This window comes from Stegostoma tigrinum, chromosome 3 (assembly GCF_030684315.1).
Source record: "Stegostoma tigrinum isolate sSteTig4 chromosome 3, sSteTig4.hap1, whole genome shotgun sequence".
NCBI classification, from domain to species: Eukaryota; Metazoa; Chordata; class Chondrichthyes; order Orectolobiformes; family Stegostomatidae; genus Stegostoma; species Stegostoma tigrinum.
In genome coordinates this window covers 16,403,104-16,427,958 of record NC_081356.1, presented here as the reverse complement: position 1 = coordinate 16,427,958, position 24,855 = coordinate 16,403,104, and the positions used below count along the sequence as shown (strand labels likewise).

General features: G+C 42.7%; 1 protein-coding gene across 3 annotated transcripts in view; it reads left to right on the top strand.

The window, feature by feature from the left end:
• LOC125450919 (A disintegrin and metalloproteinase with thrombospondin motifs 3) overlaps window positions 1-24,855 on the top strand; it is a 223,626-nt gene that overhangs the window by 21,485 nt on the left and 177,286 nt on the right. For all 3 annotated transcript variants that reach the window (XM_048527310.2, XM_048527311.2, XM_048527313.2), the window contains one exon: window positions 15,554-15,713. In XM_048527310.2, coding sequence (XP_048383267.2) covers window positions 15,554-15,713 — 160 coding nt within the window. The remainder of the gene's footprint in view (window positions 1-15,553; window positions 15,714-24,855) is intronic.

Sequence of the window (24,855 nt, the reverse complement as noted above, 5' to 3'; positions counted from 1 at the left end):
TGCTACACCCAACAGCGAGCCGCTTGAAGGCTGTGCCGGAGATTCATGACATTACTTTAAACAGTCAAGGGAAGAAGGTTTTTAACATAGACAAGATCCTGTTTCATTAACTTCTGTCATCAACTCAATATGAGTGAGTGTTGTATTCCGTGTGGCTGTTTAATATGGAATTCTGTCACCAGCTAGTTGGTAGGCAGGAGGTTCTGTTTGACTAATGGCCAGGGATACAAAGATTCCTTTGATTTTTTTGTGCCTGTGCTTCCATAATAGCTTGAGATGACCTAAAGGCCAAATCAAATTCTTTGCCTCTCCCTCATACTCTCCTTCTCTGAGTAGGTGAGGGAGAGATCCGTGAGCGACAGTAATAGCTGAGCGGAGAGCATCTGGTGAAGGTAACCGTGAGGGAGAGGTATGACATTGCAAAGGATGAAGGTCAGAGACAGATGCAAAATTAAGAAGGTGTGGAGATGTGTGGAGACAAAGGGAAAGGGGCCCCTGCGAAGTAAATTGGTGTGAGAAGTGTTATCCTGGGGTTAGCTGAAGAAGGTGGAGTGAGAGGTTTTGGGATGACACACACTCAAAACTCTGTGATTCTGTCACCACCATCACCTTCCATAGGTCATTGAAATGTTTTCTATATTGAATACTGGTGCACATCTCCATGTTCCTGATGCTGATAGCCTGTGCCACCTCCTTTCGTGCTGCCTTGATGACCATTGTTGACTTTGTCAATCCATTGTCAGGCAGCACAATATTCCTTGAGGTCCTTAAAGCATGTAGTGGCACAGTCAGGGTGTAGTTGCTCAAACAGAGCAAGGTTTTTAACCATTTATCTTCAATGGCAAGACTTAATCATCTGTCCTCACCATCACCAACTGCTTCAGCTTGTATGTAGATTGTCCCTTTAAGAATTTATAATTGAAATCAATTGCCTTGCAGGTCATTAATATGCCTCCTGATATGAAATCATCAGGAGACCCAATACTAAGGAGTCACCATCAGATGTACTTCACATACTTGTGGGTTTACCATACATTATTGCAACCGCTGCTCCACTTCCTTGGCGGCCAGTGTATTGCAACATTAAATTCCAAGCCTTTGACTCTATTGGGAGGCTTCAGAGAATCATTTGTTGAACATTCTGGGAGGAATGGATGTCATTTTAATCATAACACATATTTTGTAATTACTCCAGCTTGATTTCCTCTCATTCTTGTTGATATTACCGTGTTACTTCAAGGAGCAATTCTGTACCGATGCCTCTTTCTTTTTGATATTTATTTTCTAACTGGATTTTCCAGCACGTAGGAGAATGTAGTAACAGCTGGCCCTGGGAAACTTCTGCATGTGCTATTGTTGTTGAATTCCTAAACTTTTTGTTGATTGGTTTTGTATCTTCACAATGACTGGGAAACTGGTCAAGCACAAACTTTGGTGGGTTATTTGTTAAAGGGGCTAATATGTTTCCCTGATTCAAAACCAAAATATTGGAGCTATGCTTTTGGAACTTACTCACAGCCCAGAGAGCAGATGCTCGCTCCATTCTTGCTGCGTTCAGTCTGGCTTGTTGACATCTACATCTTCTGTTTTCCTCTTGCATTTTTGATTTTCGCCTGATGAACCATGATGACAACCTCAAAAAAGTATCAGGAATCTTGGTCTGTGTTCCCTTGTGGTTTAGAGATTGCGAGGTGATGTAGCCAGGTTGCTCAAAATGTTGAAGGTTGACCTTAAGAAGCCTGAGCCTGGGGGATTTGGCAGTGGCAATGCCCTGGAATGTCAGTGGGAGGTAATTAGATTCTATTGTGTGAAGCCAATATTACTGACCACTTTTCAACCCAACCCTGGAAATAATTGCATATGGGCAAGGACCGCTTCATTATTTGATGAACTGCTTATGATAATGAACATACTAAAGCCATAAGTGTACAATCTCTATGTCTGAGCTTATGGTTGAATAATGGGAAGAAAGTCACTGAGGAAGCTCCCAGTGTACTTTCAATTTCTTATTCGAGTTACTGCATTGCATCCGATTCTTAAGTCATTGGCTGAGCAATAGAAACATCAAGTGCGGAAAATAATCAAATGGGATAATGGAATAGAAAACAAGGAGAGAGAGGTAATTATTTAGCTGTACAAAGCCTGGAATACTATGATTAGCTCTGGGTTTTACACCTTAGGATACATATCTTGGGGTTTCAATGTAGTTTGTTGGACTCCACGAGTTAAGCTGTGAGTTTGGATTAAACAAACCAGGGCTGTACTCTGTGAATTAAGAAAGTTTGACAGTTGATTGATTTGGGCTCCAAGTTGTTACATGGAATGAACTGGATACACTTGGAAAAGCTTTGGCTCTACCAAAATCAATGGTGGTCGCTGTAGCCAAAATCAACCTGGAAAGAGGTGCCTGTGATATTTTTGGTGGATGAGGCATGTCTTGCTCCTGTTCCCATGTTCTCAATGGCAGATCACAACTGAATCGGTTTTAAAACAGGATCTATAAAGACAATTGTAGGCGGTTAGCAGCACCTGTAAGTATTTGACTCTGCAGCAACTATTGCAACTATCAACAAGAATAGGAAAATGCCAAGGTCATGAATGAGATGTGGATTGTCTGACTGATCAAAGCAGTGCGTAGAATTTTGTGACAAGAGCAAGTTGTGTTCTACAAGAGGACATTAGGCTAAAATGTGCAAGAAGTCCAAATGCCCCGAAAGCCCCAGTAAAGTTCTCAGTGGCATGTGCAGATGATCCAACCATCAGGAACAATATGAAAGACATGGCACACTGGCATTTCAACAAAGTCCAAGTTGTAACTGCAACATTACAGCTTGTATACTCCACACAGGCAATAGACAGACAATTTGACATAGCACACGGATGCAAAGACTTCAAATTTTGTGTCTGCATCCAAATGATGTGTAACACAGGAATGGATAACATGCATTATATGCCAAAATTCATACAGATGCAAGTACAAATGTCATATCATTATATATTTTATATAAGATCCACTCTGGAAAGTGGCACAATGTGATGATAGCCAACGGCCCACAGTGGGTCTGCAATCTCATGTATTGGATAGTAACAGCTTCTTAAATATTTAATAAGGAAGAGAGAAGCCAAAGTTTACTCTTAGAGGCTGGGGAAATAGTAATAGGGAGTCATGTAATGGCATAAGGGCTGAATAAGTACTTTGCATCAATCTTCACAGTAGAAAGCACGAATAGCATTCCAAAATTATTAAATAATCAAGGGGCAAAAGAGTGAGAGGAAATAAACACAATAACAATTACCAGAGAAAAGATGATAGGGAAACTCATGGGCCTGAAGACCAAGATATATCCTGGATCTGATGAATCCCAGGATATTAAAGAAAATAGCTACAAAGCCAGTGGATGCACTGGTAGTAATCTTCCAAAAACCCTTATTTTCTGGAAAAGTCCCAGGGAATTGGCAGTTTTCCAATGTAAAGCTTTTTTTATTTAACAAGGGAAGGAGGCAAAACTGGTAACAATAGCCCAATTGGTAAAACATCTGCCATTGGGAAAATATCAAAGCCTGTTATAAAAGGATGTAAAATCAGAGCATTTAGAAATACACAACATGATCAAGCAGAGCCAGCACACTGGTCACGAAGGGGAGTTCAGGCCTGACAGACTGACACATAGACACACACACGCACACGCACACACAGACACACACACACACAAACGTAAGGTGGCCAGTCCGAGTGATGAGTGACCAGACTGTGACTAACTTTTGTTTAACTCCCCATCTGATTTACTGCTAATCCCTGGACTGGTTGCACTCAGCTGCAGGATTGTAGTGATATGTAGTCTCTCACCCTGATCACCTCAAGCATGTCCAAGCCCCTGGAGTGAGATTGGACTCTGCCCTTGACTGACTATGATGGGGCTCACTGACTAAAAGCAGTCCCTCTTGGCTCGTGTGTGGACTGCACCCTTTAGGCTTTGAGACATGAATGAGCATCAACAGTGTGTTTGCTGCAAGCTGCTGGTGTGAGATTCACATAATACAGTGCTGTGCAGCAGCAAATCCATCCTTTGACTGATCACTGCTGGCAAACATGATAAGCTGTCTCGCTTTGTATCAGCTCTGAACTTCAAGGCAAGACAGACTGAGGCTCTAAGGCCGAATGACCAGGAGATGCACAAAAAGGCAAGATAAGACAGAGACACTGTGAACATCCAGGTAGGTACAAAGTGAGTGAATGCAAAGAAAGCAAAGCTGAGACCAATCAGATACATCCTGCTCTGATGCACAAGGTGGGTGCCTTCCCTTTGCAGGACCTTTGCAAATGTGTTGGTGAGGTCCAAAGTGTAGCACTGAAGTGGTGAACTGTTTTGTGCGTCGGAGATACAGAATGATGATGGTGAGGCAAGTGCATATCTGATGCCACTTTCCATGGATTTAGGTCGGTTAGAGGTGCATTGACAGTCAGTGCTCATTGAGTGTGATGTTGGGAGAACATTGACCAACCTGGAGGAGCAAGCTGTGAGCTGGCCACCAGGCACCTGCACAAATTGTCAGGTCAGGAATTTTACCCATCTAGTTTGTCTTCATTCCACGGTAAATAACCAACTACATTAAAATGAGGCCCGATTAGTTACTGAAGGGACGTTACTCCGTGCAGGTAAGGCCCTCACTCTACACTACTGAGGTTCTCACCCCAATGTTGAAACCTCAAATGGAAAATTTGACTTGTTTTCTTCTCAACATCAAGAATCTAATTTTTCCCATCTCCTCATCATTACCCAACTGATTCACCATTGGCCATGTTGTTCAGGGGCCAGGGCTATTCCACCCAATGGTTCAGTATTTACTCTGTCAATCCCCTTCATAATGTTTGAATACTTCAATGAGAGCATCTCTCATTATTCTAAACTCCAAAGAACATGGATAAAATTTACTCAGCCTCCTGTCAAAGGGTATCCCTCTCCACCTAGGGTCCCACCTAGTGAATCTTTGTTATACTGCTTTTGATGCGTATATCCTTCCTTATATAGAGATTATATTCAAGGTGTAGTTTCACCAAGGCCCAATACAACTGTAGCTTGCCTTCTTTGTCTTTGTAAACCCTTGGACTGAAGGCCAGCAGACCAATTGTCTTCCTAATTGTTTGCAGTACTTCTTTGTGTTCTTTATGTATGTTGTGACTGAGAGAGATTTTGTGGTTCTCATACAACTTTTACATTGTCTTAGAACATTGTAGGTACAAAAGCTCCTATGTTCCTATCTACTGGTATCTCATCCCTGCGTGTGATACAGACTGCCCTTCCTGTCCCTGACCACCTGTCCTATCAGAAGTACATGGCCTCAGGGATGTGAGTCCTCCAGGATTAAAGTATCTGTGTGACTTTGCTCTCCCTGATGCATTGCAGTGTTTTCATACAGTGAATTTTAGTTCACCAGCTCTGAGCTAATGTTTCTAGAGCTGCAGACACCAGCAAATTTAAACAAATTCTTGGATCTCCCTGTACCTGTTGAAATGATGCACATGATTTAGAGAGTTAAAATCTTACTAGTCACCAATCAATCATGTACCTGCTCATTCAATTAGCATGTTTAAAAATTCACCATCTTTTAGAGGCTGACAAAAAGGTATTTAAAAAAAAACACCTCCTTTTCCTCACATGATATTCCTTGTTGTCTCCATACTCTCACTCACGGTGCTGTTGCTACACTGTCCGTTTTATTGAGGTTTTGTGGCTCACTCCCAAACTGCAGCTGCCCCCACCTCAAGTTCCTACCGCAGTCATTAGCATCCATTTAGACAACGCCTTTCAACTGTTTGACAGATAACTTCCAATTTACACTAACTTTTCCAACTGGTTTGCAGTTTTAAAATTCTCGGTCACAGCCTGATTGTTAATCTGAATTATAACAGGAGAAAAAATTTCCAGCTAGATCCCACTAGCAACACATTAAATTCCCAAGTCAGCACGTATTCCTCATTACAGTCAGCCTCATCATCCCTGATCTGTGTTCCCAATCCGGCATATGTTGCAGTTAGAATTTGAAATCATTGTTCCTGTAGGGAGTGGAATTTTGTTTGGTCCCTCACACAGGGATTTACATTCCTTTTCAGTAAATACATACTTGAGACCATAGACTTCACAAATGCAAGTTATTTTTGCTTTCTCTCTCTGAATAGGCAGTAATATGGAACGGAGATACTGATATCTAACTTACTTGATCAGTTCTAACACTTCACTCTAAGCTTGGGCCAGAGACATCCTGTTGTTTGTTTTATATTGCTTCAAAAGTGGAACACAGATTGCAATCAGTTGATCTCAATTGTCATTAGCACTTAAGGTTTCGGGATCTATCAATCAGACGATAACACTCTGAAAAGAGCTTTCTCATTGGAATTCCAGTTTTCAAACATGGGTTTATCAACAAATAACCAGAATACTAATATTATGCAAAGACCATCAAAGAATCATTTAGAGAGATTTGACCTCAGACACAATTAGTGAATGGAGTGCAACGGCATTCAAAATTACCCTTGTTCTCACTGACTTACATTGAACACTAGATGTTTTCCAATACTGAAGGGTTTATATAAATTCAGACAGTTATTCTACAGAGATCATGACACATTTTACCCCCTCAATTTCATTAAAATCTCACAATATTGTCTGTGGACTACTGTTATCATGAGTGAAAGACATTCAGTTCACATTGTTGGCTGTGTTTCTAGCTAATCATCAGGGAGCAAGTCAGGGATGCTTAGTATTTTATTGGGAGAACATGATGGAGTTGGAGTTCTGGGATCTGTATTTTATTGTATTCTTTATAGCCTTTTAAAAAAAGCTTAGCCATGTATAGTCAGAGTAAAATTAAGCAACCGAGATGATTACAAAATCAGAGCAATGCATTTGTCTATAAAATCAGCTTGCCAGATTAAAAAAGAATGTTGATTCCACTGTGACTGTTCACTTATTATGGATGCAAAAGATGCATTTCCATTTTACTTTTTCCCCTTTTCATATAAGTCATACAATCTTGTGTACTTTTGAAGACTTCCATTTGCAGTTTGGTAGCGGGATTCAGCAGGTATTCCCAAAGAAAGTCATGCGCAGATTCCACTTAAACATAGCTCAGTTCCACACCCGAGATAGTGAAAGGTGCCAGTGTTTAAGTTGAACCTGTTTTGCAGCATAGCTCCACTTTGTTAATAAATGTACATTTATTACCAGCTTCTTAAAATGTTTGGACTGAACGACCTGTCTCTGAAAGTTGGCCTCTGTAGCTGAATCCCACATGTTTGTGTTGGCAGGGCTGCAGTGTCTGGTTGGCTGACACTGATTCTGGGATACTAATGCTGATGGAACACAGAGCTCATAATCCTTCTTGGAATGACTTTGCTTAGATTAATGTCCTGCTGCTGTCTTGGGCACCTGTGATTCCTCGAAAACATTTCACAAACCCCGTGAAAGTCATCTGAGTGCTTTCTGAAGAAAGGATAGTGTTTGGAGCTTACTGCAGCATTTTTAATTGTTAATCTTGTTTCTAACTGCATTTCTAATTTTATGCAGTGAAGTATGTCAACCTAAGAGTTGTTTGTTGTTTGTTTTATATAGCTTCAAAAGCTGTAACTTCCAAAAATTATTATTCATTAAAAAAAAGGAAATGTTGTGCATTTATGGTGAAGGAACAGGAGAATCATAGTAATTGGAACACTTTTTCAAGGAGCAAGGGCAGTCATGATGGATCAAAGGCTCTCCATTGGTACTGTATGAATCTATGATTCTATTTAACAACTTTCATCACAGCTCTTGCTGCATCCTGCTTAGCACCCATAAAATGTCCATAAAATGTTTTTCTTGGCAGTTTGCTCCTGGGTTGCACACACAAGTGCAGTCGTCCTAAGGAATATTTTGCAAGGCTTTGCTTCTTTCAGTAACGCAATCGCAAAATGTCTATTACCAGGCAAGATACTTAGCTGGAAGACTCAGCTAGCTGTTATCTGTAGAACAGTGGCAAATGTGCAAGTGAATTTAATGAGAGCATTTCCCAGACTGAATCTGGAGGCTTTGGTTGTCAGTTTGTTTGTAAAGGCAAGGTCATTCTTAGGGCTAGGTGAGGAGGGTGCCTGCGAAGGTCACGGATATGTATTGGTTGAGTGCATATTAAATAAAATAATTCAAACCTACTTTAAGCAAAACAAAAGGGCTCAAGCACAAATAAATCTGGAAGTTAGTGTTTTATTTTATGTGGTAGCTTTCCTCTTGGATAATATGATTTTATATATGAATGAAAGGACTAGGTTTGAAGAGTAGAAACAGATATGCGCAGCATGGAAACACACCCTTCGGTCTAACTCATTCGTGCTGATCAGATATCCTAAATTAATCTGGTCCCATTTGCCAGCATTTGGCCCATATCTCTCTAAAGCCTCCTTGTCATGTACCCATCCAGATGCCTTTAAACAAAAAACTTCTGGGTTAATTTAGGCAGTGTAGCTAATTGAAATTGAATGATTATTTCTCTAAATCTCTTGCATTGGGAAATTTCTTGTATCTTTTTGTTGTTTCTGACACTCGCAAGGAAACAGAATATTACAAATATCCAACAAAATGCGAGGATGCAAACAGGAATTGAAAAACTTGAGAAATGACTACAGTGAAGAAGGGGGCAGGAAAAATAGTTAAAATATAGGAACAGCAAAAAGTCTTGTGAAGTCGGTGTGTATTAAAAAGTTTTGTGATTGACTATGGAAGATAAAAAGCTAAACTCCCGAGCCATCCTTTGTATTGAGAATGATGTAGGTCTGTTGTCATCAACTCAGCTTAGTCAGTAGATTATCCAAGATATTAATTGTGCAATTGCAATACCATGTAAAAGTAATTCTTTCCTTCTGTGAAGATTCTAGACTAGTTGGGTTTTACAGTTAAGATTCTCATGACTTTGATTGAAACAAATTTTGGGATGCTAGCGATGGTGGCATTGTTTTTTACATTCCTGTCCAATTGGTTGATTTTACAAAATCTTATGACAACTGACTCATTAGTGATCCTGTACTCCATGTAGGGAATCACACTTGCAATAGCCCTATGGCTCCCCACTTAGTTCCAAACATGGCACATTAGGGGTGATGTACGTTGAAGAAGTCAACATGTAAATGAATCATGCATGCAGATATTGCATCTTCTTGCTGAACCTTTGGAACCAAATATCTTGCACAAGCAGGTTCAGTGCCCCTTTGTACAGCACGCCTTGCCTAGCTGTTGGAATGCATGAGAGCTTCATAGTGGATGCAATACTCGACTCTTCTTCCACAACTTGCTTGCATTTTGTGGCCCGGCTAGTAGCATTTGCTGCATTTGACGCTTGCAGCTGCTGTTGTCAAACTACAGTGGCTTCATGGTTTCTGCCATTGGTTAGTGGTGAATAAATACTATGAGCATTCATTTCTTCCAAGAGCTTCTTTTGGAATGCTTTGATAGATGTTGAAACAATCATCAATTTCATTATCGGCTGCAAAATTTCAACATCTGAATAGTCGCATTCATTGCCTCTGTATAGCATCGACTGATGCATAAATCCATTAATTCCACAGGCTTTCGCCTTGAAGAAATTAATTCTAAGTGATTAATTCTAATGTTAATTTTTACATGCAGCTAATCTTCTGCTGTTTGAATATCTTTGCAGGATCTTTCTGGTCCTCTTCAGTAAAGTCAGAAGTATTGACACATCTATGCCTCTCATTACCAGCTGAAATGCATACTTTTGCAGCTTGCCTAACCAGTTCCACATAACTAAGTGTGGAGCTGGATGAACACAGCAGGCCAAGCAGCATCTCAGGAGCACAAAAGCTGACGTTTCGGGCCTAGACCCTTCATCAGAGAGGGGGATGGGGAGAGGGTGCTGGAATAAATAGGGAGAGAGGGGGAGGCAGACCGAAGATGGAGAGAAAAGAAGCTAGGTGGATAGGAGAGTATAGGTGGGGAGGTAGGGAGGAGATAGGTCAGTCCAGGGAAGACGGACAGGTCAAGGAGGTGGGATGAGGTTAGTAGGTAGGAAATGGAGGTGCGGCTTGAGATGGGAGGAAGGGATGGGTGAGAGGAAGAACAGGTTAGGGAGGCAGAGACAGGCTGGGCTGGTTGTGTGATGCAGTGGGGGGAGGGGATGAACTGGGCTGGTTGTGGGATGCAGTGGGGGAAGGGAAGATTTTGAAGCTGGTGAAGTCCACATTGATACCATTGGGCTACAGGGTTCCCAAGTGGAAATTGAGTTGCTGTTCCTGCAACCTTCGGGTGGCATCCTTGTGGCACTGCAGGAGGCCCATGATGGACCTGTCATCTGAAGAATGGGAGGGGGAGTGGAAATGGTTCGCGACTGGGAGGTGCAGTTGTTTATTGCGAACCGAGCAGAGGTGTTCTGCAAAGCGGTCCCCAAGCCTCCGCTTGGTTTCCCCAATGTAGAGGTGCCACACCGTGTACAATGGATACAGTATACCACATTGGCGGATGTGCAGGTGAACCTCTGCTTAATATGGAAAGTCATCTTGGGGCCTGGGATAGGGGTGAGGGAGGAGGTGTGGGGGCAAGTGTAGCATTTCCTGCGGTTGCAGGCGAAGGTGACGGGTGTGGTGGGGTTGGAGGGGAGTGTGGAGCGAACAAGGGAGTCACGGAGAGAGTGGTCTCTCCAGAAGGCAGACAAGGGTGGGGATGAAAAAATGTCTTGGGTGGTGGGGTCGGATTGTAGATGGCGGAAGTATTGGAGGATGATGCGTTGTATCCGGAGGTTGCTGGGGTGGCGTGTGAGAACGAGGGGGATCCTCTTTGGGCGGTTGTGGCGGGGGCGGGGTGTGAGGGATGTGTTGTGCGAAATGTGGGAGACGCGGTCAAGAGTGTTCTCGACCACTGCTGGGGGAATGTTGCGGTCCTTGAAGAACTTGGACATCTGGGGTGTGCGTGAGTGGAATGCCTCATTGTGGGAGCAGACGCGGCGGAGGCGGAGGAATTGGCCCCAAGATGACTTTCCATATTAAGCAAAGGTTCACCTGCACATCCGCCAATGTGGTATACTGTATCCATTGTACCCGGTGTGGCTGCCTCTACATTGGGGAAACCAAGTGGAGGCTTGGGGACCGCTTTGCAGAACACCTCAGCTCGGTTCGCAATAAACAACTGCACCTTCCAGTCGCGAACCATTTTAACTCCCCCTCTCATTCATCAGATGACATGTCCAACATGGGCCTCCTGCAGTGCCACAAGGATGCCAACCGAAGGTTGCAGGAACAGCAACTCATATTCCGCTTGGGAACCCTGCAGCCCAATGGTATCAATGTGGACTTCTCCAGCTTCAAAATCTCCCCTTCCCCCACCGCATCCCTAAACCAGCCCAGTTCGTCCCCTCCCCCCACTGCACCACACAACCAGCCCAGCTCTTTCCCTCCCCCCACTGCATCCCAAAACCAGTCCAACCTGTCTCTGCCTCCCTAACCTGTTCTTCCTTTCACTCATCCCTTCCTCCCACCCCAAGCTGCACCTCCATCTCCTACCTACTAACTTTATCCCACCTCCTTGACCTGTCCGTCTTCCCTGGACTGACCTATCCCCTCCCTACCTCCCCACCTATACTCTCCTCTCCACCTATCTTCTTTTCTCTCCATCTTCAGTCCGCCTCCCCCTCTCTCCCTATTTATTCCAGAACTCTCTCCCCACCCCCATCTCTGATGAAGAGTCTAGGCCCGAAACGTCAGCTTTTGTGCTCCTGAGATGCTGCTGGGCCTGCTGTGTTCATCCAGCTCCACACTTTATTATCTTGGATTCTCCAGCATCTGCAGTTCCCATTATCTCTGATATAGTTCCACGTAACTGCTTGGTCTATGATGTATCACTACATCCTTTGTTTAAAATGTTTGTATTTGGATAGTTGATCAGTGGTTTCCAATTCATGGTGGGCGATTTGGTATTCATCCTTATGTTAATTTTTCTTTTCACTTTATATATTTACTTTGTTCACTGTTTTTGTGCATTCAGCATTACATTTGGTGTTCCTTTTCATCATTTGAAACTTGTTTTAGGGCTGGTTCTGTTGACTCTGCACAATTCCTGAATTCCTTTTATTTGTTGTTTGTATTTTGTTCAGTGCGGGACTCAATCCTGCTGGCATTACACATTTGAAGTGGCCTTTAGATAGGGTGGGTTTGAAACCGCTGGCTGTCTGCATAGTACAGGCCAGCTTGGAGATATTTTCAGTTTGCAAAAGAATCTTTTTTCCTTTTAATTTTCTGTTTTGTGGGAACTTCTGAATTGCTGTTATATTTTATTTACTGTTGCACTTCTTGACATTTGTGCCTTTAAAGCTAATTTCATTTTAGAAGGGAAATATTCCACACCATGTAATAATATTCTTGTGTTATCTAATTATAACACAAATGAGGTATGTGAATTCTGTTTACTTGAAGGTCTCCGATTGGATAAACTACAACATAATACAGAGTAACCTCCAGACAGAGTTTGTGTCTTAGTGCTGCAGTGCAGAGAGCCTGTAGTCATAGCCTAGGTACTTGACTTATTTTCATGTGAGTTTTGAAAGGGAAGTCAGTCCAAAGCAGAAAAGTAAACAAAGACCAGCCATCTTGGAAATGATCTCTTCATCAAGGGAGTGTCATCAAAATAGTATTAGCGGCCTACTTCCGCACCCATTGTGAACTCTCACTGATAGAAATAAAGACCACTAACTCAAGCAAACCCTTCTATAGCCCTGATCCTGACCCATGCTTCCACCCAAATGTTGGGAGGTCAACCTCTCAATGTCCAAAATGAGACAACAGATTGTAATGGCCAGAATGCTGGTTCATAAAACACTGGAATGGACTGAATCTATTTTTTTCTACACCAGGAACTCTCCCCTTGAAGCAACTTCTGTTGTTCTGCTAGTAGGTTTCACAAATATCCTATTTATGTGAGTAAATTGCAGAGCAGGAGAGACTCAACACAGTTTCATGTGGCTTTTTCATACTAACATGTCCTTATTGATACTGAAACTGCCTCTCCCTTAACAGCATATACAGAGTCTCAAAAATAATTAGCTATACCTTCATTAGAAGGCAGACAAACTTGGATTTTCCTTGGAGCTAAGTGGTTCAGTAGAAAGACCAAATACAACAATGCTATATTGGACTCATATCTATTTGTCCACCAAGAGAGTGTCATAGCTTGATGATATATGACTTACATGGAGCCAGCAGTGAAAGCCTTCTTTACTAATCCGTCACAAGGCCGTAATTGGCAACACTTAGGAGTGCAATGAGAGCAGGTGCTTGAGAACAGTGTCATCTACTAGGCCACACACCATTCTGACCTAAACATGTATCATCACTCTTTTCACTGTACAATGTGAAAATTGCATTGCTCCTTATCCAACTGTATTGCGAGTGAACCTTTGTAACACAGGCTGGAGCAGTTCAAGGACAAGGTTAACCACAAGGGTAACTAGGAATGAGCAATAAAATTCTCATTTGGCCAGTGATGCCCATCTCAGGAATGAATTAAAAAAAAAGACTTCTGTTATGTTGCAGTTATTATGCAAGAAATTATCAAGGAATCATGCTGTAGCGTAGTAACCGCAGAGAGCAAACCCAGTCATGCCAGTGAAGAAATAGCAACTAGGGCATTTAGCTTCAAAACACCTTGTGCATGTGGAAATTATTCTGATCCCAGGGGAAGTTTCAAAGCAAATGAAATGAACCACGACAGAAATTCATTACACTGTTGACATAAAATTAATGGAGTGATTACTAGAAAGCTATAGAGCATAAACATTGGAGACCAAATGTGTTTTTTAAAAAAAATGGAAGCAAGAAAAAAATTCCACTGGAGGTACGTTTGGGTACCTGAGCTGAGAAGGGGATGGTTGAGAAACTCAGAGCTGAGCCATTGTCTGAACCGTGTCATACAATATTGGTGGAGATTAATATACAATGAACTAGTGAAAATGTTGGGTATAGTCTTCTGTGGTGTTCAAGGTCTGTAATTTTACTTGCTGTGTTCTCAACTTGGGAAGAACCTACATAAACAGAAAAGGAACAAAGTTTGGGAAAAAAGTCTCCTGAATGATGTCTTAAACAAAGAGAGTACAAGATGATTTGTGGACTTGCATAGCAAACATAATCCCTGCAATGAGGATTAACAATGTAATTGTAGGAGGAATTAGTAATACTAATAATAATAATTTTGGTGGTAGGGCCAGTGTTGTTCTATTGATAGAACTCTCACCTCTGAAGGAAAATGCCATGGGCTCAAATCTTATTTCAGAAAGTGAGCACATAATTTAAGATGAGACTTTTCACAGGAAATTAAAAACCAATTCCATGATTTAGCACAATGGCTGTCACTTTAGAATGTCTTTCTGGAATGGTGAAAGCATTAGAGCAATTGTTTGTCCAAAATTCAGACGCAGCAATATGGATATAAAATGTGATTCATGTTAAACAAAATAAATCACCCGGCCTCAAAATTCTGCCTTAGTCTATTTGATAGTCCCATGGAAATGTGTAACACACAGAGGCCACTCAGCCCGTCCAGCCTTTGCTGGCTTTTTGAAAGCAATTCAATTACTCCCACTTTTCTGCTCTAGTTCTGCAAATCATCTGTTTTCTAGATTATGTGCAATTTGGTTTTGAAACTTTCTCCTCAGTCTGATTACAGCAGCTTTTGATTAAATGCCACATCAATGCAACAGCCTAGTTCTTTTGTGAATCAGTGTTCTCTGCTTACCAAACCACACACCAACAGACCAAAATTTTTAACATGTTTATCCGTCAAATTCTTCACAATTTAGAGGCATCGTGATGGCACAGTAGGTAGCGCTGCTGCAATATGGCAGCAGGGACACAGGTTTGATTCCAGCCTTAAATGACTGTATGGAGTTTGCACATTCTCCCTGTGTCTGTCTGGGTTTCCTGCAGGTGCTCTCGTTTCCTCCCACAGCCCAAAGATGTGTGGGCTAGGTGAATTAGCTGTGCTTATATCACTTGCCCAGGAGTACCCAGGGGTGTGCAGGTTAAATCAGTGGGTTAGCCATGGTGAAAGTGGGTTTACGGGTATGGGGTGGGGGGAGTTGGCTCTGGTTGGGATGCTGTTCAGAGGTCAGTGCTTGATGGGCTGAATGGACTCTTTTTCTGCACTGTAGGGGTCCCAAAATTCAAGAGCCACTAATGCATATATGGTGATATATGTACGTGCGGCTTCAAATGCATCTTCAAGCGAGTGTCTCGTGTACTTTCAGACGTTAAATAAACTCTTGCTCTGCTAGTTACTTAAATTTCACATTTGCAAATCTGTAAATAAACTTTCCCAGGAAAAAACTTTGAAGAATGGCTTTGAGGATTTTTAAAACTAATTACATTTTGCACATATTTTGAAGTGGGAGTGAATTACATTCCAAATGTATAATTGGAGTGGGCACATCTCATGCCTTTGAATTCTTTCACCCTTCCCCAAATTAGTATTTGACTTGGAATACTTGTTTTGGACCTGTTTGTAAGTCATTTTTCTGACTCTGTCCCCAGGCTGGAATGATCCAAACAGATCAGGAGGAATATTTTATTGAGCCACGAGAAAAGGGCAAGCAAGCAGAGGAAGAAGAGAAGGGTCGAGTTCATGTGGTGTACCGCAGATCAGCTGTACAGCGTTCAGATCCGGAAAATGCTGGTGACTTTTATCAAACAGGTTGGTGTTGGAACCTTAGGCATTGTATTTGCTCAATGTGCTGTTCATCTGAAAACAATTAGCGAACAGGCAATGAGACCCAGAAAAAATGCTTTCTTTATTCAGCTTCCTGGAGAGAGGAGTCAATGGTTTGAGGTAGTTAAAAATAACTTTAAAACATATTTTTGCAGCATGGGGCGTGTGTCTCATACCAACATGTAGCAACAAAGTAATGCTTTTGTTAACTTTTTTCCCAATAAACTTGTGGCACATCAAGTATTTCCTTACTGCTGAGAGAAAACCACAAGTGTATTGTTGCCATGGAACTGTGAATTGTAAGATGTTGTTAAGCACGGGCTGCCATTGTGACCGCTTGACAAAGTAACCTGTGTAGAGATGAGCAGGTCACTGGGCATTGAATAGAAAGGGCACAGCTATTCGGGAATACAGCCAGTGGGATGCATGTCTTTAGATGAATGCTGATGCAAACAGTTCTCTCAAGAAGGTATTACAAGGATGGATACCCAAGTGAGAATTGTGCATTGGATCATTTTGGTAAGGTGCTCCAGCTCGCTCATCTGTATCTGTTAAATAGACTTTCTTGTGTTTTGTATTTATAGAATGGTCATTTATGGAAGGATTGCTGCTGTTTGGGACTTAGATAACGCTTGTGCCTACTTTTCTGCGCATTGTGCCATTTATAGCCGAAATCATAAATTTCACTCAGACAAATTGCAAGCCAAGAGATAATCTATCAGATGTAAAACAAAATCCATTATCCTGAGCTTGTAAGTGTATTCAAAAGGATATTTGCTGGACAACTGTTCTCTGAGAACTGTAGCAGTGTAGGGCTGTGACCTAAGATGAATAGGTTGCAGGGAGCAACAGTAAGATAGTCTAGAATGAAATAGGCCTACCCTTTCCTGACTTGGCCTTGGTGCATTTAAGAAGTTACAAAAAGTATTGAGTCTACTTCAGAGTAGCAGATCGACATAATTTTGCAACGTTATTTACATTTTACAGCAGATATTGGGAGACTCTGGCATCATAACATGTCTTTCTAGGGCTTCATTTCCTAATTCCAGTCAGTGATGCCTTTGGCCACTGTGACCTTCACTTGGACATATTTACAATCACTGCTCTGCGTGCTGCTTTAGGTTGTTTAGTTTTTGCTAAGAACCAGATGTGTTGATGTTGGCAGCCCAGAAAAAAGAATGCTGATTGCAGAACATATTACATCAGGATCAATGCACAGAAAGAAGTTGCCCTCCTGAAACAAAATTAAATTTTCAAGCATACAATGAGTGGTTATAGTCGTAAATAGGTCATGTGAACTCTGCTCAGAAACCGATCCTTGGCTAATTACCTGCTGATACTTGATGCTAAGCCCTTTTCTTCACAGTTTTGACAGTAGGGACTGGCTATTGCCTTCGACTCTCAGGCAGGGTGAGCAAGCAGGTCCATAGCTTACCTCAACCAGTAGGGGTATCAAACATAATAAAATGTGAGGCTGGATGAACACAGCAGGCCAAGCAGCATCTCAGGAGCACAAAAGCTGACGTTTCGGGCCTAGACCCTTCATCAGAGAGGGGGATGGGGAGAGGGAACTGGAATAAATAGGGAGAGAGGGGGAGGCGGACCGAAGATGGAGAGTAAAGAAGATAGGTGGAGAGAGTGTAGGTGGGGAGGTAGGGAGGGGATAGGTCAGTCCAGGGAAGACGGACAGGTCAAGGAGGTGGGATGAGGTTAATAGGTAGCTGGGGGTGCGGCTTGGGGTGGGAGGAAGGGATGGGTGAGAGGAAGAACCGGTTAGGGAGGCAGAGACAGGTTGGACTGGTTTTGGGATGCAGTGGGTGGGGGGGAAGAGCTGGGCTGGTTGTGTGGTGCAGTGGGGGGAGGGGACGAACTGGGCTGGTTTAGGGATGCAGTAGGAGAAGGGGAGATTTTGAAACTGGTGAAGTCCACATTGATACCATATGGCTGCAGGGTTCCCAGGCGGAATATGAGTTGCTGTTCCTGCAACCTTCGGGTGGCATCATTGTGGCACTGCAGGAGGCCCATGATGGACATGTCCTCTAGAGAATGGGAGGGGGAGTGGAAATGGTTGGCGACTGGGAGGTGCAGTTGTTTGTTGCGGACTGAGCGGAGGTGTTCTGCAAAGCGGTCCCCAAGCCTCCGCTCAGTCCGCAACAAACAACTGCACCTCCCAGTCGCCAACCATTTCCACTCCCCCTCCCATTCTCTAGAGGACATGTCCATCATGGGCCTCCTGCAGTGCCACAATGATGCCACCCGAAGGTTGCAGGAACAGCAACTCATATTCCGCCTGGGAACCCTGCAGCCATATGGTATCAATGTGGACTTCACCAGTTTCAAAATCTCCCCTTCTCCTACTGCATCCCTAAACCAGCCCAGTTCGTCCCCTCCCCCCACTGCACCACACAACCAGCCCAGCTCTTCCCCCCCACCCACTGCATCCCAAAACCAGTCCAACCTGTCTCTGCCTCCCTAACCGGTTCTTCCTCTCACCCATCCCTTCCTCCCACCCCAAGCCGCACCCCCAGCTACCTATTAACCTCATCCCACCTCCTTGACCTGTCCGTCTTCCCTGGACTGACCTATCCCCTCCCTACCTCCCCACCTACACTCTCTCCACCTATCTTCTTTACTCTCCATCTTCGGTCCGCCTCCCCCTCTCTCCCTATTTATTCCAGTTCCCTCTCCCCATCCCCCTCTCTGATGAAGGGTCTAGGCCCGAAACGTCAGCTTTTGTGCTCCTGAGATGCTGCTTGGCCTGCTGTGTTCATCCAGCCTCACATTTTATTATCTTGGAATTCTCCAGCATCTGCAGTTCCCATTATCTCTGGGGTATCAAACATCTGCTTTTAGCACAATTCTGTACTACATTGTAGGAATCTAACCATCTGAGCTAACCAACCCTACCAGTCAGGAAATCAGAAAGGTTATAACAATTACAGAAAGAGCATATGAATGACTCAACATCTACAGAAGAACACAGTAACTATCAAAAGAGTGAGAATAATACCAGTAAATGTGAAATATAGTTTCTCAGCAATTGAAGTGGTCAGAATAGCAGTAGACAAGGCAAGATTGAAGCAATTTGGATGGATCAGAGTTGCAGTAACTGGGTGGGAAGTAAATTACAATTTGCAATTGGTAGAGTTGAGCAGCTGGATGGAAAGCTGTTTGCCAGATAAAAAAATGCTGTAGGACATCAGGCTGTATGGATTTCAACATCAGGCAAATTGAACAGGGAGGTCTGGGCCAATTTAAAGAAACCAGAGACAAATATGCTGAGGCACACAGGCAACATTTAAAGGTACTAACTGATTTAGGGGGGAGAAAGAAGTCTTGTTGATATTAGATAACACAGTGCGGAGCTGGATGAACACAGCAGGCCAAGCAGCATCAGAAGAGCAGGAAAGCTGACATTTTGGGTCGAGGCCCTTCTTCAGAAATTCTCCAGCATCGGCAGTTCCTACTATCTCTTGTTGAAATTAATTGGGGAAACAGATTTGTATATGGATCAAATGGAAAGTCTAGAGGATTTAATACTATCATGCAGGATGGAGAATAAAGATTATTTTCCTGTTGTTGGATAACAGGAGTTAAACACAACAAAAACTAGAGAACACAAGTCACTAAGACTATCAAACTGAAATTACTTTAAAAGATACAAGGAAACTAAAATTGTTTGGATTGGGTTCAACCAAAAGACGAATGAGGATAAGGAAAACATTTCAGAATTCAGAAAAGGAACCAAAAGGATTCTTCAAATTCTTTAATTAATAGGTCAGATTATGGATGGGCAATGAAAAGATAAATGATCTATTCTAAATGGGCCTGGCAGCATCTGTGAAGGTAAAAACAGAGCTAATGTTTTGGGTCCTGTGAACGTTTTGGGTCCTGTGACCCTTCCTCAGATGATGTTTGTGCTTACTGTTCTGCACATTATGCCAATTATGCTCTGAGGAAGGGTCCCGGACCTGAAATGTTAACTCTGTTTTTTCCTTCACAGATGCCACCAGACCTGCTGAGCTTTTCCAGCAACTTTGTTTTTGATCCTGATTTACAGCATCTGCAGTTCTTTCAGTTTTGATCTATTCTAAACATTCGGCATAGATCATTTATCTTGAATAGATTTTTCATATCAGCTTTCACAAAGAATCATTGAAAAATTCCAGTACTAGCAAAGTCTTTTCAGATAGAAGCTAATAAATAACATGCTAGGCAGACATTAAACCTAATTCTTATTTATCTAGTTAAATATTCACTCAGCTATCACCATCCTACATCTCATAGTTTCATTACCCTCAATCTCCTTTCTATGCTATCAGGAATCTGCTGTTAGGTGTGAGGCATATGAGTGATATATGCCACACAGCAGACCTGGTTTTAAGTGGTTAGCACCTTGATGCTGGATGCTATGATATACACCTTTAAGGAAGCATATCTTACCTCACTGTCAAACACTGGCTGGAGTCATACATGGCACAGAGGAAATTGATTGTGTTATTTAGAGGTCAGTCATCTCAGCTCCAGAGCATCTCTGCAAGAGTTCTGCAGGGTAGTGCCCTTGGCCCAACCATCCTCAGCTACTTCATCCATGACCACCTCGTTTATCAGAAATTCAGAAGTGGGGATGTCCATCAATAATTCAGCACTATTCACAACTCCCCAGATACAGGGGGAAAAAAGAACAGAAGTTGCTGGAAAGCCTCAGCAGATCTGGCAGCATCTGTGAAGAAAAAATCAGAATTAATTTTTCGGGTCTGGTGACCCTTCCTCAGAACTGCTGGTGGCTAGGAAACTGTTGGAGATAAGAGCAGTTAGAGAGACAAAGGAGTGGATAATGATCTGGTTAGGAGGGTGAATAGCTGTTAATGGGGACTGCTAGTAACTATCAATAGGTAGTGTGTAATGGCAGGCTATGTGATGACAAGGCCTGGTGTGTGGAGGGGCTGGGACATGGGAGAATTTAGGCCCTAAAATTATTGAACTTGATATTGAGTTTGGAGGGTTGCAGGGTCCACAAGTGGAAAATGAGGTGTTGTTCTTCCATCTTGAACTGAGCATCACTGGAACACTGCAGCAAGGTGGAGAGAGAGATGTTGGCCAGGGAACAGGGTGATGTGTTTAAGCCCATTATACACTATCTATTGCTAGTCACTAGTAATCTCCATTAATAGCTATTCACCCTCCTAGCCAGCACTTTATCAAATGCTTTGTGTATCCAACGGCTCTTTGGGTTCTATCCTTTACCCTATTGTTTACTCCATACCCCATCCCCCCGCCTATCTTCTGCATATAAACTGATGTTTTCCCAGCTACCATCAGTTTTGAGGAAGGGACACCGAAGCTGAAACGTTAACACTGAATTTTTGTTCACAGATGCTGCCAGACCTGCTGAGCTTTTCCAACAACTTCTGTTTCTGCCTCTGATTTACAGCATCTGCAGTTCTTTCACTTTTCCGCAGATATGGAAGCAATCTGTGTCCAAATACAGCCAGGACAATGCTTCCGCTGACAAGTGTCATGGAATACAAATGCCGGGTAATTGCCATCTCCAACAAATGAGAATCTAACTGTCAATCTTTGGCCATCACTGAAACCCCTTTATCATCATCCTAGAGGTTATCACTGACCGGGAACTGAATGGATCAGCCATATAAACACAGTGGCTAAAATAACAGGACAGAGGCTAGCAATCCTGCAGTGAATAACTCATCACCTAACTTCCCAAAGACTGTTCACCAAGTATGTGGCAGTAGTCAGGAGTGTGATGGCCTAGATGAATGCAGCTTTCTATCAGCTATGATTGAATTAGTGACCAAACTCAATAGGCTGAATGGCCTAATTCTGCCCCTATATCTTAGGGTCTTCAACAACATTCAAGAAACTGGGCACCACCCAGGATAAGGCAACCTGTTTTATTGGCACCACACATACAAACAATTGCTCCCTCAACCATTGAAGCTCAGTAGCAGTGGTGTGTACTGTCTACAAGTTACAGTGCAGAAATTCATCAATTCTCCGTCTTCCAAACCTGTGACCACTGCTGTCGAGAGGGACAATGGCAGAAAATACCAGGAAACACAATCACCTGCAGGGTTTCCCTCCACCCTGGCTTGGAATTACACATAGTTGTCGTATAACGCAATAGTTATGTTCTTGTGTGACCTCGCACTATAGAAAATTGCGCTGTAGAAAATTGCTATAACTGTACAGCAGGAGGTTTGCGTTATCCAAACTGCATCTGCTATTCACCAATCATGTTACTGCCAATTTGTGTTCATGAAACATGCACTATCACAGAACCATTTAGTGTTGCTAGGTCAAAAATCTTTTGTATAGAATCCTGACAGTGTAGAAACAGGTCCATCGGCCCAACAAGTCCACACTGACCCTCAGAGCATCCCACCCAGACCCATCCCATTTATAACCCACTTAATCTACAGATCCCTGAACACTACAGACAATTTATCATGGCCAATCTACCTAACCTGCACATCTTAGGACTGTGGGAGGAAACTGGAAGACTTGGAAGAAACCCACGCACACACAGGGAGGATGTGCAAATTCCACACACAATTGGCTGAGGGTGGAATCAAACCCGGGTCCCTGGCACTTTTAATGCCCTCCCTAGCCACATTGTGAGCATAACTACATGAAATCAACGGCAGTGGTTCTAGCAGGTCTCTCACCACCACCTTCTCAAGGGTAATTAGAGATGGGCAATAAATGTTGGCCAGCCAGCGATGCCTGTAGCCCATGAAGCAATTAAAAAAACAAGCTCACAACTTCTAACTCGGAGTTGGGAACACTGCTATACTAATACCTCAATTGCTGATACTAATTAGAAACAGCAGTCAGTACAAACTTTTCCTGTTAGAGAATAAAAATGTCAAAAGACTTTCGACTGTGACAATCCTTTGTTCACAGCCGTTGTTCTATTGTGATTCTCTTGACAATAAGATTAAAGAGAAGCATTTGCTGTTTTAATTTGAACCCATTGTCTTACTCAAGAGTATTGGTTATCCAGCTGGTGGGATAACTTTAAATGCAGTTGCAATTTTTGCAACAATTTCAGAGCGACTCAGGGAAGTTGCACTGTTGTATTTTGTCTAATTCAGGCTTGTGCTTATACTGGAAGACCACCCATACTGCTGAACTTTAATTACGTCTGTATTGTAAACTTCTCAAATTGCAGGCACTCTGTAGTCCTGTATCCCTCACATTCCCAGGAATGGAGTGAGATGTAGTATGGAAGACTTGTAGGGTAGGATGTGTTACAAACCGTTTTTTATTAGATTGACAAGAGAACAAAGGTAAACATCTCTCTAAGTAAAACCATTTATGAAATCTGCTTTGTAACAGGATCTCTGCTCAAATCCTTTACACAAAAATGTATTTTGCTCGTTGTCCCAGTAAATAATTATGAGACAGCAAGAAATGTGTGGGAAAAATTGCTGAAGGAAGGGACAATTCTTCTTCAAACTGAACAGCAGATTCACTTTTGTGGAAGAACACTGCACTTTGTTTTAAAGAGTTAGAAGTATGGGGATACTTTGTAATAGTTCTAAGGATTCATTTTAGCTGTCCAGTGAATGCATCGTGAATAAGGTAATGTTTTCACGAGTTCAGCTATGAAATCAGGTTGAGTTCAGATGAGATGAGGTGCAGCAAGTGTGATAAATCTCCAGCTGAGAGAATTCAGTGTGAGGCTTGAGACATCTTAGCTGCTAGGTCTCATTTGAATTGTTTTGGATCTGCTTCCCACCAAAGGTTAGTGTGAATTATGTTGATGCCAGTAGGCGGGAGCTGGACTTGGAGTCGGAGTTAAACTCTACTGGGGATTTGAGAAAACAGACCTTATCATTAAAAGCAGGAAATGTCAGAAACTTGTGCTAGTTCAGGCAGGATCTGTGGAGGGGAATAAGTTCCCACCTGAATTATTGGCTTGAAATGGTAATTCTGTTTCTCTCTTCTCATTTGCTGACAGACCTGGAGAGTATTTCTGGTGTTTTTTGGTTCTTTTCCACACTTCCACTGCCCAAGGAGATTTGCTTTTTCTTATTACTTTAGTTTGACTGCTGTAGAAAAGAGGTCATAGAGCCATAGAGATGTCCAGTACAGAAAAGGACCCTTCAGCCCAACCTGTCCAATGACAACCGGATATACTACATTAATCTTGTTCCATTTGTCACCATTTTGTCCGTATCCCTCACAGCCCTCACTTGTTGACTTTTTAACAGGTGCCATTGCTGGAAGGGAGATGGGATCCATAAAAGCCCACAGGTTCTTTGTATGGACTTGAAGGGGTGATACTGCACTTCCTTGTTGATAATGAATCCTTGCTGAAATTAGGAAAACAATATTTTTCATGGCATCGTTGGGCAGCCTCCTGCATCTGTTTGTGCACACCTCAAAGTCTCTATGGCTAGCATCTTGTCAGAATGCTGAGAACACCAGGCAGCAACTTTGAAAGATCAAGTCAGCCACCCTTGCAAGATGCATCTGCCCCCTCGGACTGAAATGGTACTAGACAGAAATGCACTGCAAACCTTCCCAGTGCCCTTTGGGTCAAGCAGGCTGAGTGCACTGGGGCAACAGTTTACACATTTGTCACTGAGACTGTGCTATAATATGTTTGTGGTGATTTTTCCTATGCCTCATGGTACCAGAGCAAACACGGGCAAGAAAATCTCCTGGTGGTTACCACATATTGTCCCTCCTTGGCTGATGGATCTGTACTCCTCCATGTTGAACACCACTTGGTGGAAGTACTGAGGAAAGTAAGGCCACAGAATGTACTGTGGCTGGGAGATTTCAATATCGATCACTAAGAGTGGCTCGGCAGCAACACCACTGATCGAGCTGTTTGGGCCCGAAAGCACATTGTTGCTGGACTGGCTATACTGATGAAGGAACCAATAAGAGAGAAAAACGTACATGACCTCATTCCCATGAATCAACCTGCCACAGATGTATCTGTCCAAGATGTTATCATTAAGGGTGACCACCACACAGTGCTTGTGGAGACAAAGTCATGCCTTTATCTGAGGAATACCCTCTGTGGGCCGTCAACAACAGCAAATTGATACTCTAATACAACCTGTAACCTCATGGCCCAGACATTGAC